Source organism: Panthera pardus, unplaced genomic scaffold (assembly GCF_024362965.1).
Source record: "Panthera pardus isolate Hobbes unplaced genomic scaffold, ASM2436296v1 HiC_scaffold_6, whole genome shotgun sequence".
Classification (NCBI taxonomy): Eukaryota; Metazoa; Chordata; class Mammalia; order Carnivora; family Felidae; genus Panthera; species Panthera pardus.
The window spans coordinates 96357001-96375728 of record NW_026526991.1 but is presented as its reverse complement, the minus strand read 5'-3'; the positions used below and the strand labels follow the sequence as shown (position 1 = coordinate 96375728).

General features: G+C 42.3%; 1 protein-coding gene across 2 annotated transcripts in view; it reads right to left on the bottom strand.

Annotated features, from left to right (window-relative positions):
* Positions 1-18728, bottom strand: part of STYK1 (serine/threonine/tyrosine kinase 1) — a 45060-nt gene that overhangs the window by 9121 nt on the left and 17211 nt on the right. For both annotated transcript variants that reach the window (XM_019451966.2, XM_019451965.2), the window contains exons 2-6: positions 7312-7456; positions 6500-6634; positions 3832-4098; positions 2864-3045; positions 219-302 (exon numbers count right to left, since the gene is read on the bottom strand). In XM_019451966.2, coding sequence (XP_019307511.1) covers positions 219-302; positions 2864-3045; positions 3832-4098; positions 6500-6634; positions 7312-7357 — 714 coding nt within the window. In that variant the 5' untranslated portion in view covers positions 7358-7456. The remainder of the gene's footprint in view (positions 1-218; positions 303-2863; positions 3046-3831; positions 4099-6499; positions 6635-7311; positions 7457-18728) is intronic.

Genomic DNA, 18728 nt, shown 5'->3' with positions numbered 1-18728 from the left:
TCCCAGAATTACCATCTTGTAGTATATTATCTAAATAATTTCATAAAGAAAGAAGTGAAAACAATTTATCAGTGCTTAGGTTTCTGCCCCCTAACTTCCATTTGATTTTCTCTATAATGTATACCCCATTTGGAAATATAAATATTAGAAATATGATTTCAAATACCAGGCTAACAAGAAACATCCATACTATCTGTGGTCATTTTGCCCAGCCTTACCAAAGCCTGGAGGACCTGCCTTCCGATGTGATATACTTGTTTTTCTGTGAGATCATAGAGAAGGCCATCCATGGTCATCACATCCTAAAGAGACAAAGATAAAAGCATTATATCAGAATGACATGAACAGATTTGAAAAAAAAAAAGAGAGAGAGACACAGAGATATTCTCTTTTTTTAAGTTTTAATTTAAAGTCTAGTTGGTTAACATATAGGGCAATATTGGTTTCAGGTACAGAATTCAGTGATTCATCATCCACATATTACATCAGTGCTCATCACAAGTGCCCTCCTTAATACCCATCACCCATCAAGCCCATCGCCCCCCCCCCCCACTGCCCCACCGCAGCAACCCTCAGTTTGTTCTCTATAGTTAAGAAGCTTTTATGATTTGCTTCCCTCTCTTTTTCCCCCTTCCCCTATGTTCATCTGTTTTGTTTCTTAAATTCCACATATGAGTGAAATCATATGGTATTTGTCTTTCTCCAACTGACTTATTTCACTTAGCATAATATGCTCAAGCTCCATCCACATCATTGCAAATGGCAAGATTTCATTCCTTTTGATGGCTGAGTAATATTTCTTTGTACACACCACATCTTCTTTATCCATTCACCAGTCAATGGACATTTGGGCTCTCTCCATAGTTTGGCTATTGTTGATAGTGCTACTCTAAACATTGGGGTGCATATGCCCCTTTGAATCAGTATTTTTGTATCCTTTGGGTAAATACCTAGTAGTGCAATGGCTGGATTGTAGGGTAGTTCTATTTTTAACTTTTTGAGGAACCTCCACACTGTTTTCCAGAGTGGCTGCATCAGTTTGCATTCCCACCAACAGTGTAAGAGAGTTCCCCTTTCTCCACATCCTTGCCAACATCTGTTGTTTCCTGTGTTGTTAATTTTAGTTATTCTGACAGGCATGAGGTGGTATCTCATGGGCTTCTTTTATTTGTATTTTCCTGTTGATGAGTGGTGTTGAGCATCTTTTCATGTGTCTGTTAGCCATTAGTATGTCTTTGGAAAAATGTCTGTGTCTTCCGCCCATTTCTTACTGGATTATTTATTTTCGGGGTGTTGAATTTAATAAGCAGAGTTCTTAAATGCAAGTATCAAGGCAAAAGAAAAGATACAAAAACATAGGGACTAAGATTCAAGGAGAGGCTAATATCAGAGATTCTCAGATATGCAGAGAAGTACAATGATTTACTGGCCTGGAAAAACAATACAGAATGTAGATGAATCACAGAATGAAGGAAGAATAGAATAGCAGGTAAGAAAGACAAATATATATAAGACTATCCCCTGGATAAAGCAACAATTTTCCTGGGATAGTGTGTGTGTGTGTGTGTGTGTGTGTGTGTGTGTGTGTCAGAGAGAGTGATAATTAAGCACATTAATCCAACACATCATCATTGAATGCCTAATATGTGCCATGTTCCATCTTAGGACCTCAGAACACAAGAGGGAGCAAAATAAACATATCTGCTGCCTTCCGGATCTTACAATGTGACAAACACGTGTGAATCATAATCAAATAATCATGCATAAATATATGCACCATGAAAGTCATGGAAAATAGCACATGATGGCGACAAGAAAAGATCTGAAGGATGAGTGGACAATGACTATGCAAAAAAGAGAAGGGAGAAGTTTGGTGTAATGAGGAAAGCATGTTCCAATGGTCTAAAATAGAGAAGCATAATTGTTTTGAAAATAGAAGCTAGTGAAGTTAGAGCAGAGAACAAGTTACAGATAACCTCTTAAAAAGATTTAAACGCCTAAAGACTTGCACATCATCCTGTTTGTACCTCGTTTGGATGAAAACAGGGTCCCTTTATCATACACAATTAGTAGTAAAATAATCAGTCTATGAGGAGGCTTGATTAATATTGAACTTGTCCATTGGTAAGTGAGGAACTAACTAGGAAAATGCAGCACTTCAGAAAGACGAATATATAGAGAAGTAGGAAAATTGTAAGGAAAAGAACTTGCATTTTAGTCTGGAAATTTCTGAACACTTAAATTTTTTTTAATAAGAATTTAAAGTACAAAAACTTTCAAGCTGATTTTGCCTCATCCACCCTGGCATACTAGAGCAATGTTACGGAATAGAAGACACACTTAAGACTAACAGCAACAAAATTACAAGCAGTACTAACAAGAGTTTTTACATGCATAATTTCTGTTAATTTTCATAATAATTTATTTTTATCCCCATTTTACAGATTCAGAAAATTCAGGCTCAGAGAGGTGGCCTGCCCAAAGTCACACAGCTAGTACGATGCAAAGCGTAGAGTTTATATTCTAATCTGCACTGCCCAATCTGGTAGCCATTAGCCACATGTGGCTATTTAAAAGTTTATTATTTAAAATTAAATAAAATTAGCAATTCAGTTTCTCAGTCACATCAGCCACATTGCAAGTGCTCCATAGCCGCATGTGATTAATGGCTACCATTTTGGACAGAGCAGATATAGAACATTTCTATCATCATAAAAAGTTCTATTGGATGGTGATACTCAGTCATTCTGTTATGTTACTATAATGTCACTCTGCTTAGTCATTTGCCAGGCTAATTGACATGTGAACAGCTAATCAGCCAGGTCAAGCCTTGCCTTCCTAACACCTCTACGCTACCGCTTACCCGCCGGCAGGTCCAGAGAAAGCTGAGCAGGTCTCCTTGGGCCACATCCTCCAACACCATATAGAGTGGCAGCCCTTCTGTGCAGCAGCCTTCCAGCTGTACCAGGTTCTTGTGCTTCCCCAAGTACTGATAGAATTGGATTCGCCCTAAGAAATCCTGCACCTCATAGAGCCCAACTGGTTCTGTGGAGGACAGGAGAGCGATGGGAAGTGAGTAATCAGAACATTACCAATAAAATGGGAGGTATGAGGGAGGAAGCAACCTCAGATGGCAAAGCTCCAAAGGAGAGTAAGTATAGACAAAAAGTAAATAGAAAGGGAACTAATTAGAAGATAATCCTCAATGTCACTGCTTTTTTGTCAAAGCTAACCTAGAATCATAGGTTTTAGAACTGGATAGGCTTTCATTTGCCTAAATAGACAAGTGTTCACATTCAAATATGATCACTGCCTAGGCCTTTTGATTAGTATTCTTGCTTATCCTATCCTTGTTCTGTTGTATCTAGCCCCTATTACTGGCCCATATGAAAGAAAAAAAAAGGGGAAAGAGGGAGGGAGGAAGAAAAGAAGGAAGGAAGGAAGGAAGGAAGGAAGGAAGGAAGGAAGGGAGGGAGGGAGGAGGAAGGAAAGGAGGGAGGGAGGAGGAAGGAAGGGAAGAAAACAGTATTAGGGAAAGTGATAGTACAGAAAAAGAAGGAACAACTTCAAAATCCTCATGCAAGTAATATCCATATGAAAAACTGACTTCTAGCAGCCTCAATAAGCAAGCTTGAGCTAGGGAAGGTCCCTAAAGAAAACATTTCGGCCTCAAGTTTTCACTTCCTCTTCCCTTCTTATCCTGCACACAATGGTGATCCCAGCTATCTGTTGATTAGTCTTCATGTCGGCAAGCTTGTCAGCATTCACTGTTGAGGGCTCGCAGTGGAAACGTGAAAAAGGGGAAAGGAAGTCAAACCCTTCTCCTTTTACCTTTCAAAGCCTTGATGACAACACTCTTTGGCTTAGCAGGGTCCCCAGTGTACATCTTGGTTCGATAGATGGCTCCATAACTACCACTGTGGATCTGCTCCAGAGAATCACAGAATTGCTCCCGGGGCACTTGCAGCTTAGCCAGAGCATGAGTCATGGTTTGTAGGAGGCTTTCCACCGATGTCTCTTTAAGTGGCACAAACACGCTTCCTCCATGACCTGCTGCCTCCAAGCTTAAGCCCCTAGATGGAGGCACAGGGGCAATGCCTAGAACGAAAAGATGATACCAACCACCGGTTCCCTACCCCAGGGACTCCAGGAGGACAGAACCTGGAACAAACTGGCAAGGAAGTCCCTTTAGCAATTTTCTCTCTGCCCAATGTGAGGATAACTTCTGAGTCTTCTCTGTGAACCAGCATCAATACCAACCTTTCTAGAATATTTATAATAACCCCATTACTTCTAAGACAACTCAAGATGGATCTCTGGAAAGTGGCAATGACATTTCCTTTCTGTCTCTCTTGGGATTATAGTTCAGTATAAGTATAGCATGGAGACAATTAAGGAAGTTCCTGAATAGGTACTCTACCTCCAGGTACTTAAAGGTAGTGGTAGCTACCAGTAGGGGCTATTGATTAAGTCGATCAAATGGCTTTTAAAGGTGGAGAGGACGGTATGGATAACTCCTCAACTCCAAGCCATGGTTATTCTTCCTCCCTTAAGATGTTCCCAAAGTTAAGTATTGCATATTTCCTACAGCCTCAGTCAAAAAAAAATCTTCTGGTATTTTCCCCTTTTCTTAGTCAACTTTTCTCCATTGGAAACGAGAAATTCATTCTTCTCATTAAATCTCCATTCATTCATTCCATCTATTCGACAAATATCACATGTTGTGTGCCAGGCATTGTTCTAGGTGTTGCGAATAGGCAAAGTCCAGATTCTTATGATTACCCTCTAATGGTAGGAGAAAGGAAGCAGATAATAACAAACCAGGTGATGAGTGTTATGAAGGAAAATAGCAAAGTCAGAAACACCAATGATGCTATTTTACATTTGAAGGTCAGGAAAGGGATTTCTGATAAGATGACATTTGAGAAACGCCTGGAAGCAACTAAAGAGCAAACTATACTTGTATTGGGAAGGATATTCTAGACAGAGGGAACAGTAAGAGCAAAGGCATCAGGAAAGAAGCATGCCTAATATATTTAAGGAAGAGAAATGAAGTTAGTACAGCTGGAACCATATGGGATAACTGGAGAATTATATGAGACAAGGCCAGAGAGTGCCCAAGTCATGGAAGGTTATTGAAAGAATTTTGGCTTTTCTAATTCTAAAAAGAAAAAACATTCTATTTTGTTTCAAGGAGAGAATGGCCAGGACTGACTTAGGCCTTAAAAGAATAATTCTGCTGTCCTGTGGAGAACAGACCATAAAGGGATAGTGGTAGTAGAGAATCCAGTTAGGCGTGCATTACAAGGATCTACGAGAGGTGAGAGCTGCCTCGGTTTATCCTGAAGATAGAGTTGACAGGATTTGCTAAAGGATTGGACATGGAATGCAAGAGAGAGACGAATCAAGGAAATCTTCAAGATTTTAGACTGAACACATAGAAGACAGGGCTTGCCATTTACTAGTAGAAAAGACGATTGAGGGAGAACATTTGTGAGGGAATTGCAGGGCCTTTGTTCTGGGCATATTACAAAGATGTGCATTGGATCCAAACTACAAAATGGGTGGTTTAATATAGGAATCTGGAGTTCAAGGGGGACTAGACTCAGATCAGAGAAAGTGTTTGAATCCATAAGACTGAAAAGGAGATCGTTTAGGAAGTGACTGTAGATTTAAAAGGAAAAATGAAGTGTTTCGAGAAGGAGGAGGTACAAAACTGTGTCAAATGCTTTTGACAGGCCACGATGAGGACTCAATATAGCTGTCAGTGCTGATCTTGGAAATAATTGTTTTGGCAGAGTGGTGGGGATAAAAGCTTCGGAGAATGTGACAAGTAGAAGTCATCAGAATGAGTTTAGACAACTCCTTTGAGAAGTTTTTCTGTAAGTGAATTCAAAGACAGTGGGGATAAAATGTAGAGAGGGATTGAGGACCAGCCACTATACAGTTTCTGATCACTGTCAGGAATTTTTTTCCTTCTTTTCACCCTTAGTTTCATGTGAGCTAAATCTCTCGCATTATATGCTTCAGGACAGGACATCATCTCCTACTTAACACTTCAGAGACTGCTATGAAGGCTACCCCTCTTCATCACATAGTCCAGGAGCACAGAGCAGGGCTGGGATGTATTACATAGTAAAATGTCATCCTTCAAGGCTGGTAACAAGGCCTTGGGCTTTACCTACTAATCTTCCTTCCCAATATGTAGACACTCACATGGCCAAATAGTTGATAGTGCAGTAGGAAAAGAAGACAGAAACAGGCCACATGAGGCTTCTCTTGCCTATTGTAGTTTCAACTACCAAGCACATACTGAGTTGCTACTCATGACTTCCTAGAGAAGAGCTCACCTCCATTCAACTCCACAAGAGGGGCCCCAGACCTCCTCTCCCACAGTGGGGACCTCACCTTATAGACGTGGGCTCACTGACACTTGGGTCTTATTTTCTGTAATCTCCATCTTCCCTGAGCCTCTCCCCAGCCCCACTTTGAGTTTTACCTCGGAGTCCAGGAGAGTGTTGTTGAGCTCTTTGCCCTCTGATAAAAAGCCACAGGATGACCGCAAGAAGGATGAGGAAAGTGCCCACCAGAATGGTTGGGATGATGATGATCTCATACTGCTGCTCCCGGACAACTGGGTAGGAAATCAAGCAGGAAAAGAAGAGATTGAAAAAGAACCCAAATCTGATATTCACTCAACTTCCCCTATCCACCCGTTCTCAGCTCCTCATACATGAAATGATCATCTCTTCCTTCTTCCCCTCTACTTGCATACAGTGGAACCACTACAGGGAGCAGCTCTCTAATCAGAGACCCCAGTGTCCCTGCTTCTCAGCCTATCAAGTGTGCTCTGTGCCTCATCTTCCATTTTTCCTGCTGGGGTTAAGGATGCAACATCTGGATCTCTGGCACTTGCCCCCCTCTTCAAAGACAATGACCTGGGCACCTGGGTGGCTCAATCAGTTAAGTATCTGAATCTTGATTCTGGCTCAGGTCATGATCTCATGATTCATGGGACTGAGCCCTGCATCAGGCTGTGTGCTGACAGTGCAGAGCCTGCTTGGGATTCTCTCTCTCCCTCTCTCTCTGCCCCTCCCCAGCTTGAGCACTCTCTCTCTCTCTCTCTCTCTTTCAAAATAAATAAATAAGCATTAAATAAAAAAGAAAATGACCTCCTGTGTGCCCATTCCTTTATCAACACCGTCTTCATTTCTACTAGAAGTCATCTCATCCTCCTTCTAGAATCTGTTCAAACCTTAGTCTCTGTCATCCTAGAATCAGAAGATAGGCATCTGCGGTGTTTGTCCTTACCACACAGCTTGTCACTGAGACTGCATTCCAATAGCATTCGTGCCATGACCCTCTCATCTCAGCCACACAGCTGTCCACTTCTATGCTTGGCCCTCAGAGAATGCACAGGGCACCACTGAGAAGAATTCCCAAGGACTGAGTTGTTCTAAAAAACATTAAATGGAGCATAGAGAGTTTTAAGACACCTCTATAGATCATTAGGTATTAAGTACATGACTACCTGGAACTTTCTGAGTCATCTATTCATCTTATCCATCTGCCTGATACTCAAGTGTGAAGAACTTTATTTTTTCCTGGCATTTTCCCTTTTTTCTATTATAGAGGAAGTATAGCCCTGATCTGGCTTCATCCTTTTATGCCATTATTTCTCAAATTATTTCAAAGGCTTCCCTTCTACCCAAGACCGCTGCTCCAATGTTTGAGTCCATAGTACCTGTCTGAGCAATTGTGGTCCACAGGCAATATGGGAATGATTTACCTGCCCTATGATCCTAAGCAGGTTCGGGGTGCCTGGGTGGCTCAGTTGGTTAAGCATCCAACTCTTGATTTTGGCTCAGGTCATGATCTCACAGTTTGTGGGATGGAGCCCTACATTAGGCTCTGTGCTGACAGTGCAGAGCCTGCTTGGGATTCTCTTCTCTTCTCTTCTCTTCTCTCTCTCTCTCTCTCTCTCTCCCCCCACTCTCTCTCTTTCTCTCTCTCTCAAAATAAATAAATAAACATTTTTTTAAAAAATCCTAAGCAGGTTTAATTTTTTTCTGGGTATTACTTATTTTTTAATTGGACCTTCCCCTGCCCATTATATATAGACAGACACAGGCATTCATTCTAACAAGTAGATAGATTAAAGGGATTATTGCAACCAAGCCATCTTCTTTCTCTTTCTAAAACTATATATATACATATATATGTATATATAAAATAATAAGGTATTTTACCTTATTTTATATTTTATATTACCTTATTTTATTTTATATTTTACCTTAATTTATATTTTATATTTATATATTTTTACCTTTATTTTATATAAAATAATAAGGTAATAAGGTATATTTTATATATATATATATATATATATATATATATATATATATATATGAAATAATAAGGTAAAGTGATATACCATAAATATATTTCTCCCACCCCGTCATTCTCCATTTATCCCAGTCCCAATTCTCCTCCAAGTAAACGGTAGTTCTTAGTTTCTTGCTTATTGGGCCACAGATGCTTTATGTACATCACTTTTAATTCTATATCATCAGCATATATTTGAAATTACACCTCCAAAAACTTGGTTCTTTCTTTCTGAAGAGAACTGGTGGTTACCACTCTTTCATATCCATCTACAAACCTTATTTTGCCCTTGGTAAACAAGAGTCTTCCCTGGTTCTAGTCAATGCTGACTGACCTGGAAAAAAAACAGTGGTGGTTTTTTTTTTCACTGTCTAGGTGATCCTAAGTTTATGATCTAGTTTTGCAGTGATTTGATAATGAGGTAAAACTTTATGAATCAGAGCTGTAGCTTATATAATATTATACTATATTGTACATATGTGCTATTCACCATATTAGGTGGTCTTTTACTACATTGTCTGTTGTGCTTTATTGTTGGTCCTAATAACCACAATGTGACTTATGGAGGCAGAGTCACTTAGTGCTGGAAACACATACAAAGAGACCTTCCAGTTCCAGCCACACCCCCTTTTCACTCTTCTTTATGGGGAGATGAGAGTTAAACAGTTTTCTTACCACCCAGAAGAAAGACAAGTGTGTGGTTTGTTGACAAAAGCCCGTGCAAACAGAGGAGTAGCCAGGAAGAAAATAGCACAGAGGAGAGGCACCTGCTTATCTGTGGGCTTGTACCTAAAAAGGGATCTATGCACTCAATGAATTATAAGATAACAACATCCATCTCATTTGGTTATAAGCCAAAAAGGCAAGGTGAAAGGTGGTTGAGAACGTTTCCACAATTCCACAAGACCCTATGGAAGGAAAAGCCCTGGGATGGGGCCAGAATCAGAGAGCCTCGAGAAGGTGGAGAAGGAGATCTTAAATAATAAAACACTGGCTCAGTCAGGTGAATTCAAAAGCCGTTTGAAAATTTCTCACTGCCATTCTCATTCTTGTTTTCCTTTCCTCTTACTTCCCTTTCAGGGCATTATCAGATGTAATTGTGTTCATCCAGGGAGCAGCCAGTTAAACGAGTTTGGCTCTCTGGGGAATGTTCTGTGAACATAATCTCTCTTAACCACAGTACCAGTAAGAAAAAGTCAGCAGCCAGCCCCGACTTGCGAGCTCTGCCCAGAAGCCAAACCACGCACCCACTAATACATAGTGAAGGAAGAAATGTAAAGGCCTGTGTGCACATGTATCCTCACTTAGAACTGCTCATGGTGGGCCAGACTCAACTACAGACACGTGGTCAAACATACCCGCACCCAATGACTCAAATCCACGCCTAGACCCTGGCACCTACATATCACACTTATTACAGGGCACAGTGTGGTCATTTGGATACAATATGACCTTCTATTACATTTCCTGAACAAGGTTCATTTGTGTGTAATTTTATTTGCGCATGGATACTTTAAAAAAAATGTTTTTAACATTTATTTATTTTTGCAACAGAGAGAGACGGAGCATGAACGGGGGAGGGTCAGAGAGAGGGAGACACAGAATCCAAAACAGGATTCAGGCTCTGAGCTGTCCGCACAGAGCCCGACGCGGGGCTCGAACTCACGGACCGTGAGATCATGACCTGATCTCGACCGAAGTCGGCCGCTTGACCGACTGAGCCACCCAGGCGCCCCTGTGCATGGATACTTTAAAGAAGCTAGGTTTATTAACAACTAGAAGCCCAATGTGATCAGATGCTGGAGCAAGGAAACAAATGTATAGGGCTATGGTGAGGCCCACTCAGTAGATAGTTTTTGTATGATAAGCTCTTTCCAATTATTACAGTTTGGCTAGAGACCTATGGAACATACCACATGAGTCTAGAATTTTTAAGGTGTACACACCCAACCATACCTACCCACATATGCATGGAAGCCTACACTTACCTTACCACTTAGAGCCCACCAAAGCATTTATATCAGAAGATGCTCATATTTGCCCGTAGCGACAATATTCCTCTCTACATCGCTCTCTTCTCTGCAGTTTATATTCAATTACCACACGACTCTGCCTGCCCAGTGTGTCAACGTGAGAAAACACATGCCTTGGTGCCCAAACCTTCTAGGATAACTTTTCCTATTGGTTAGCTTCTAACCTATGTATTAGAAGAATGTTCTTGACCATTTCTGTACAATATGACGAATACTCTATCCCCTTCTATTATATCTAGACCATTTTCTGACTGTGTTAAGAAAAAATATATAGGGGCGCCTGGCTGGCTCAGTCGGTAGAGTGTGCGACTCCTAATCTTGGGGTTGTGAGTTCAAGGCTCATGCTGGGTGTAGAGATTACTTAAAAATTAAATCTTCAAGGGGTGCCTGGGTGGCTTAATCAGTTAAGTGTCCAACTCTTGGTTTCGGCTCAGGCCATGATCTCACAGTTCATGAGTTCAAGCCCCGCATTGGGCTCCATGCTGGCAGCATGGAGCCTGCCTCAGATTCCCTCTCTGCCTCTCCCTCTGTCCCTCCCCTGCTCACTCACTCTCTCTCTCTCTCTCTCAAAATAAATTTTAAAAAATCTTCAAAAAGAAAAAAATAATACTGGTTACTGCTTCTTCTCCTTACCTAGACTGTAAAATCCTCACGCATGTAAAACATTACCCCACAGTTCTCTCCTTGGTACCATGTATCACTAGGTTTTACTATATTCAAGCCACTGGAATCAAGGATCTAGAAAAGTTGTGAAATTGTTTATTCTGATCATTCTATTCGGTGGCTGGAACATACGTACATTGGCTGCCTATAGCTTTCACATACCTATATCTACAATGTCAAATCCCCTCAGACAGGCCTCTCATTAAAACAATATTATTGCCTCACTTGTGGTTATCATTCTTTACTTTCTCTCTTCTCAGTTTCTTCTTTCTGTCGGCATATTGAAAAGTGTAGCTCCCTTCTTGAACTGAGAACCGAGAGGAGGAAACAGCACGATGAAGAAAGAGATACAAAGGAGTATGAAATGGGGAGTACAGTGCAGCTCAAATCTTTGCACGATTAGAGTCTGGAGTCGAATGACTATAACTGAAATTAAGCTAACTATTTAACATAAACTCTCCAAACCCTCATGCATAGGCACGATGCAAGCATAATGCCACGTCCCCTCTCTGTCTGTTTCATTACACACAAAGACAGTTCTATTTCCAAGAATAGTGCAACCCCCATGAGCCACACTTCTGTCCAGTGAGCACAATAGTCTCCCAGATATGATCAGCAATTTACTCATGGGTGTCCAGAAGAAACTCATCTTACCAAAATACATCTACAAATAGAACTTTATTTGTTTATGATTATTATTTTATTTATTTATTTTTTGAATATGAAACTTATTGGCAGCTTGGTTTCCATACAACACCCAGTGCTCATCCCAACAGGTGCCCTCCTCAATGCCCATCACCCACTTTTCCCTCCCTCCCACCCCCCATCAACCTTCAGTTTATTCTCAGTTTTTAAGAGTCTTTTATGGTTTGGCTCCCTCCCTCTCTAACTTTTTTTCCTTGCCCTCCCCCGTGGTCTTCTGTTAAGTTTCTCAGGATGCACATATGAGTGAAAACATATGGTATCTGTCTTTCTCTGTCTGACTTATTTCACTTAGCATAACACTCTCCAGTTCCATCCACGTTGCTACAAAAGGCCAGATTTCATTCTTTCTCATTGCCAAGTAGTATTCCATTGTGTGTATAAACCACACTTGCACCCCAATATCTACAGCAGCACTTTCAACAATAGCCAAACATGGAAAGAACCTAAATGTCCATCGGTTGATGAATGGGTACAAACAGAACTTTAAAAATTAGATCCATTCTCCCGCACTCCAACTGCCTAAGTGTTGTGAGTAATCACTTGACTGATCTCCGTATAACATCTGGTCCCATTCCCGTAAGATATGGTTAAACGTTACACCAGCCTCCACCCTCAACCTTACCACCTGTGTATCAACACAAATGGATCTGCCAGCCATGTTGTTTTTATAAAGACAAGTGACCCACCCACTCAGATGAATGCCACACTGGGTAAGGGAGTTATTAATAGCTATGGACCTTGGGGCAGAGGACCCAAAGGCTTTGGGTGAGGAGAGTAAAACATACAGAGGTAGCAGCTCCCAGACTGAGACAGTTTGCCTTCCAGCTCACTCCCCTCTTCCCCTCCCCCTTCTTCCTCATCCATGAGATGTCCTAGCAAAACAAACAAAACAAAACACCATTTAATGGAATGAACGTGTTAAATTGGAAATGAGATCGAAAAGAATTGCTCAGATCTATCTACAGGATTCCAAAATTAGTCTTTAACATTCTGAACAGCAAGCCGTCCTTCCTATTTTCAACTCCAATAAACATATGTCGAGCAACTATAATGTGCCAGGTGTGACGCTAGGCACTTTCACACAACGGGGAAACTGAGGTCTGAAAAGGTTAAATTTGGGGGGCACCTGGATGGTCCAGCTGATTAAGTGTCTGACTTTGGCTCAGGCCATAATCTCGCAGTTCACAAATTTGGGCCCCACGTTGGGCTCTGTGCTGACTGACAGCTCAGAGCCTGGAGCCTGCTTCTGATTCTCAGAGCCTGGAGTCACCCTCTCTCTCGGCCCCTTCCCCGCGCACACTCTGTCTCCATCTCTCTCAAAAATGAATAAACATTAAAACATTCAAAAAGATTCAATTCTGAATAAGCCCAGGTTAAAAAAAAAAACAAAACAACAAGCAAATGCCACAGCAAGGTGTCATGCCCCAGTCTTTTAATTACAAACCCAATATTCCTTAAACCACTTTACTGCACATCTGTACTTGTCACTCACATGGAAGAAGAAATTATGTCCGAATCCAAAAGAATCATAGAAACCGTAATGCAGAAACCAAACTTCACCAACAAATGCAACAGAATTTGGAAAGCACAGGGGAGGAGAATCTGCCTGTTAAGTGTGTGCTCCAAGGTCTTAGAGGGCCACAGACAACGACTGCATGTCTGTCTTCAAACTGTATCCAGAAAATAAAGGTAGAATCGAAACTTTCCCCCAGTACTCCCCAGATTATGGAATCTTGGATCATTTTCTTTGTCTGTTCATTTTCCTGGATTTGATCTCCATCCTAAATCCCTTTTTGAGGGAAAGGGTCTAGTTTCCAGGACTGGCGATCTCTCACTGTGAGCATGAAGGTCCAGAAGGAGCTAGAACTCCCAGGAGACAGGGCACTGGCCTGAGAATTGGGAGCACCATGCAGCGCCCAAGGCCCCACCATGCAGCGCCCAAATCCAGAGGATTTGACTAGTGTAGACAACTTGCCTTGTGCCAGGTGATATCTCCTAGGGTGGATGAGGCAGAGAGAAGGGGAGGTCACCCAGAGGGAATCCCTTGTCCTCCTGTTCTCCTCAGATACTGAAGGATTGTGATTGTTCTGATCCTCCCCCTCCCACACCTTCCTAGAGACCCAGGGCTTGAAATGCACTTTGAAACCATTAGAAGAGAGGCTCCCATGGTGCTTGGGAATCCTGACCTTATTTCAACAAAGGTCTTGTAATAAGGAGACTGAGTGTTATCAGCTTTTCTTCCTTATTTTTTTTTTAATGTTTTATTTATTTTTGAGAGAGCGCAAGCGGGGGAGGGACTGAAAGAGGGGGACAGAGTATCCGAAGTGGGCTCTGAGCTGACAGCAGTAAGCCCAATGTGGGCCGATGTGAGATCATGACCTGGGCCTAAGTCAGATGCTCACCTGACTGAGCCACCCAGGCGTCCCAGTCTTCCTTCTTATTTTAACGTGTCTGCAGGAATTCCTAAAACACATGTACAACCCAGTAGAGATGAAGAAGCCTAATTTGTATCCTGGAAGCTCCCAAAAAATTTGCTTTGGAGAGGAGTACTGTGATTGCAAGACAGACAGGCCCCTTAACATCTAAGTAAGAATCGCAGTAACACTACCCACCCCATGAGGTTTTTAATATGACTGCAGAGATTAATTTTAGGTCCTTTGAGGTGTCACCCAAATTCAATACATTTTATTTTTATTATAATTATCATTCTGTTTTTCACGTTCTCAATTCCATAATTCTCCATCTACCACAGGCAAACCTCAAAAACCCAGAAATGATATATCCCAAATTAGACATTATCTCGCTGATTGTTTTCTCTTCCCGAGATTACCAATCAACAATTTCCCCAGCCCAGAATAAGGGTTCTCTTTTTTTTTTATTTTTATTTTTTTAGTGTTTATTCATTTTTGAGAGAGAGGGAGAGAGCGAGAGTGGGGGAGGGGCAGAGAGAGGAAGACACAGAATCCGAAGCAGGCTCCAGGCTCTGAGCTGTCAACACAGAGCCCTATGGGGGGCTCGAACCCACTGACCCGAAGATGACCTGAGTCGAAGTCAGTCGTTTAACTGACTGAGGCACCCAAGCGCCCCGAAAAAGGGTTCTCAATAAGGGAAAAGCCAAGGACACACAACTACCACCACCCCCCCCCCCAAAACACAGAATCGCCTCTTTTCTATCTGCGTCTCCTTTCTCCTACCCGTTGGACACGCCAGAGGAGACGCCTCCCTGGGGCTTCTCTCAAACACTTCGCTGCTGCTGTGGTCAGTCACAGTGCATTTCCAAAGATCAGTCCCCCTCTCTGCTATTCATTCTGCTAGACTTTTCATTCAGGGGCAGTGGGGGGACTTCTGGAACTTGAGAAGTCTTAGCAGTTTCCCCTGTAAGTGAGGAGCTCCACCCTGTTCTACCACTCTTCCCGCCCATTCTAGCACATTGCCCTCTGGCAGACGGGAGAGCCACACTGAAAAAGGACAGAAGGAAGGCATTCTGCGAAAGATGGCGGGAACACACATACGTGCACACGCGCGCACACACACGTACACACGCTGTCTCATACTCTGATAAATGAGTCCCGGACCCGGGCAGGCAGAGAGACAATGGACAGGGGATGTCACAAGCAGGAAATGTGTGAAGTGCTGTGTCACACAGGGCGGGTCCCTGTAAAGATCCTGCACAGAGAAGGTAATCCCAGGTACACAACCACAAACGCCTGGCGAGATGAAAACGATGCCCCCGGGAACCTCATTCTGCACAGCAAGGAGCAAACAGCGGAGTCCCTCCTTAAGAGTGGCTCAGTGTGCCTCAGAGCTGAGCAGTCTGGAAGCTGGGAAAGATGGAATCAGCACTGAGCTGGTGTTATGATAACAGAGGTGCCAATTCCGGTTTGATAGGTGATTCATCAAGCGTCCAGAGGCACGACACCTGACTTTGCCATGCCTTCCCTTCCTAGTTCAGGGAGCGGGACACCTGTTTCTCTCCTGAGGGCAGTGAAGAACCACAGACAGCAGCAAGGAATGAGTCACGTCAGAAAAGGGGGCAGGGCAATGAGCAAGTCCCCTCAACCAGTGAGACGACCTTGCCTCTCAAATTCTGAAGGTCCTGCAGACCTGCCTCTTTCTACCCATATCCCAGCAGCCCCAGAAGCTCACAAGCTTCATTTCTATCCCTGCCCTGCCTGCACTTTCCTCCAGGGAAGTGGCAAGAGAAGGAGATTTGGAGTCAGACTTCTATTTGGATCTCAGGTCCAACATTCTCCCAGACTGTGTATAAGTCATTCTAACCTTCTGAGCCTCCATTTGTCCATCTGTCAGCGGAGACAATGATATCTCTCTCCCGAGACTGTGGAAAGCTCTCCAGGATAATTTACGTATAATACCTAGCATAGTGCTGGGCCCATTATTGACAATCAATATGAAGCAGTGCCTCCCTTCCTCCCCCATCCCTTCTTCACCTGTCTCCCAGGTTGGGAGGTAGTCACATAGCTGTACCAATCAGGTAAGCGTATATAACTCCAGATAACAAAACAAAACCCCTATTGTCAAGATATTTATAATATTGGTAGATCTAACTCCACGTAGTCCTGTGTGCGAAGAGGAAGTTAATCATAAAGGAACGTGGGTGTTAAAACTTCATACAGCAACTACGTACGATTGGACAGTCTAAGTATTACACCTTCTAAGAGGTCTCTGAATTTGACAATCATGTTGAGGACGGGAGATTTAAACAAGACGGATCAAGAGCACAATGCTGTAAACTAAGGTATAAAACAGATAGAATGCTACATGGTGGTATATTATTAATTAGTTAATTAATTCACCTTCTGTCCCTAAATGTCTCAACGCCTTCTAGCTGCTTCCATTGACACCACCTATCTGCTGGCTACATTTTTACCCAGTCTTGGGTAAAATTCCTGAACTAATCTGGATGGAGGCAGTAAGGAGATCAATAGTCTCGGCTCCTTCTCCCTATCCTTCTTGCCACCCTCCTTAGTTTGAGAAGACAGGTCGCTCATTTCTCGTAAGGTTGTCCAGGTACTCATGCTGAGTACCCAAGTACTCTCAAGTCTGGAGTCCTATCCTGAATGTCTCACAAGTGGATAGGCCCTCACTGTCCTCTCTGCCTAAATCAATCCTCTTTCATGAGATTAGAACTGCACAATATAGTCTGGTTACTGACGTCCTACTACAAATGGAAAGCCACCCCCCTCCTGATAGATACCCTGATGGCCTTGCACCTGAATAATGGCCATCACCCCATCCATACTCTACTTCACGCCCACCCATGTGCCCCTGGACCTCTTGCCCCTACTGTTCTGCTTGCCACACTATAAACCCAAGTTGCTTACTCTCACCTACATGTGAATGTATCACCAAACTGTCGACCTTTACCTAGAATTTACCTCCAAAACCTAGTTAGTTTATCTCAAATCACTCTCTCAGAGAAGTGGCCCAATGGATACAGGCAGAACGGAGATCACTCATGGTCCTAGAAAGAATAAGCAGTAGCGGAGCTAGAGAGGGGGGTAGTTCAGAGAATAAACAGAAAATGAGGATGGGGAGAAAGTTTAGGTAGCTTTTCTAAGATGTGTAAGTAAGTTGAGAAGTTCAATAAGGACTTGTTACAGTTGTTTTTGTTTTTGTTTTTGTTTTGCAAACTTAGGGCTCCAGCAAGATGAGGATAAGAACTAGTGATATCCCAGCATGCATTAATCTCTCATTCCAAAAGCAAAACAAGATTTGAGGCAAGAAGCATATTCTAGGCCTGAATATGTTACAAAGCCTAACACACACACTAACCTACACAGTGACACTCAAAAATAGAGAGTAAGCTTAATAGAGCACATAAATATCCCAGAAATAAATGACATATTTAGGGATTTAATATAAAGAAGTCAGCATGAAACAGAACAAGCAGATTCTCAAACCTGGCTACACATTAGCCTCTTGTAGGGAGCTTTCTAAAAAATGCCCATGTGGGGTTCACTCCCTACCTTAGAAGAATTATGATGTTTATGTATCCCATAAGTATGATTTCACTTATCAGCACTGAAAAAAGGGACTGCTTCCCAGGAGACACTAAATTACAGCCAGGTTGCGAACTGTTGAGATTGATTATCATTATGTGGATTATGCATCATATGCATATTATGGTTACTCGCTTGGCAATAATAATTTAGATCCTTGCTTCATTCCTGTGCAACAATAAATTTTAGTTGGACAAATGATTATGTTTTAAGAAACAAAAACTAACATTGTACGTTATATGGGATTGGTGAGGACTAGGTAAGATTAAAAGAAAAGATTCCTGGGGCGCCTGGGTGGCTCAGTCGGTTAAGCGGCCGACTTCGGCTCAGGTCACGATCTCGCAGTCCGTGAGTTCGAGCCCCGCGTCGGGCTCTGTGCTAACAGCTCAGAGCCTGGAGCCCGCTTCAGATTCTGTGTCTCCCTCTCTCTCTGCCCCTCCCCTGTTCATGCTCTGTCTCTCTCTGTCTCAAAAATAAATTAAAAAAAAAAAAAACAAAACGTTAAAAAAAATAAGAAAAGATTCCTGTACAAATCAAAACCACGATAACATACCAACTCACGCCAGTCAGAATGGCTAAAATTAACAGCTCAGACAACAACAGATGTTGGTGAGGATGTGAAGAAACAGGAACCCTTTTGCACTGCTGGTGGGAATGCAAACTAGTTCAGCCACTCTGGAAGACAGTATGGAGTTTCCTCAAAAAATTAAAAATAGAACTACCCTATGACCCAGCAATTGCACTACTAGGTATCTATCCAAGGGATACAGGTATGCTGTTTTGAAGTGACACATGCACCCCCATGTTTATAGCAACACTATCAACAATAGCCAAAATATGGAAAGAGCCCAAGTGTCCACTGACAGATGAATGGATAAAGAAGATGTGGTATATATATGCAATGGAGTATTACTCGGCAATC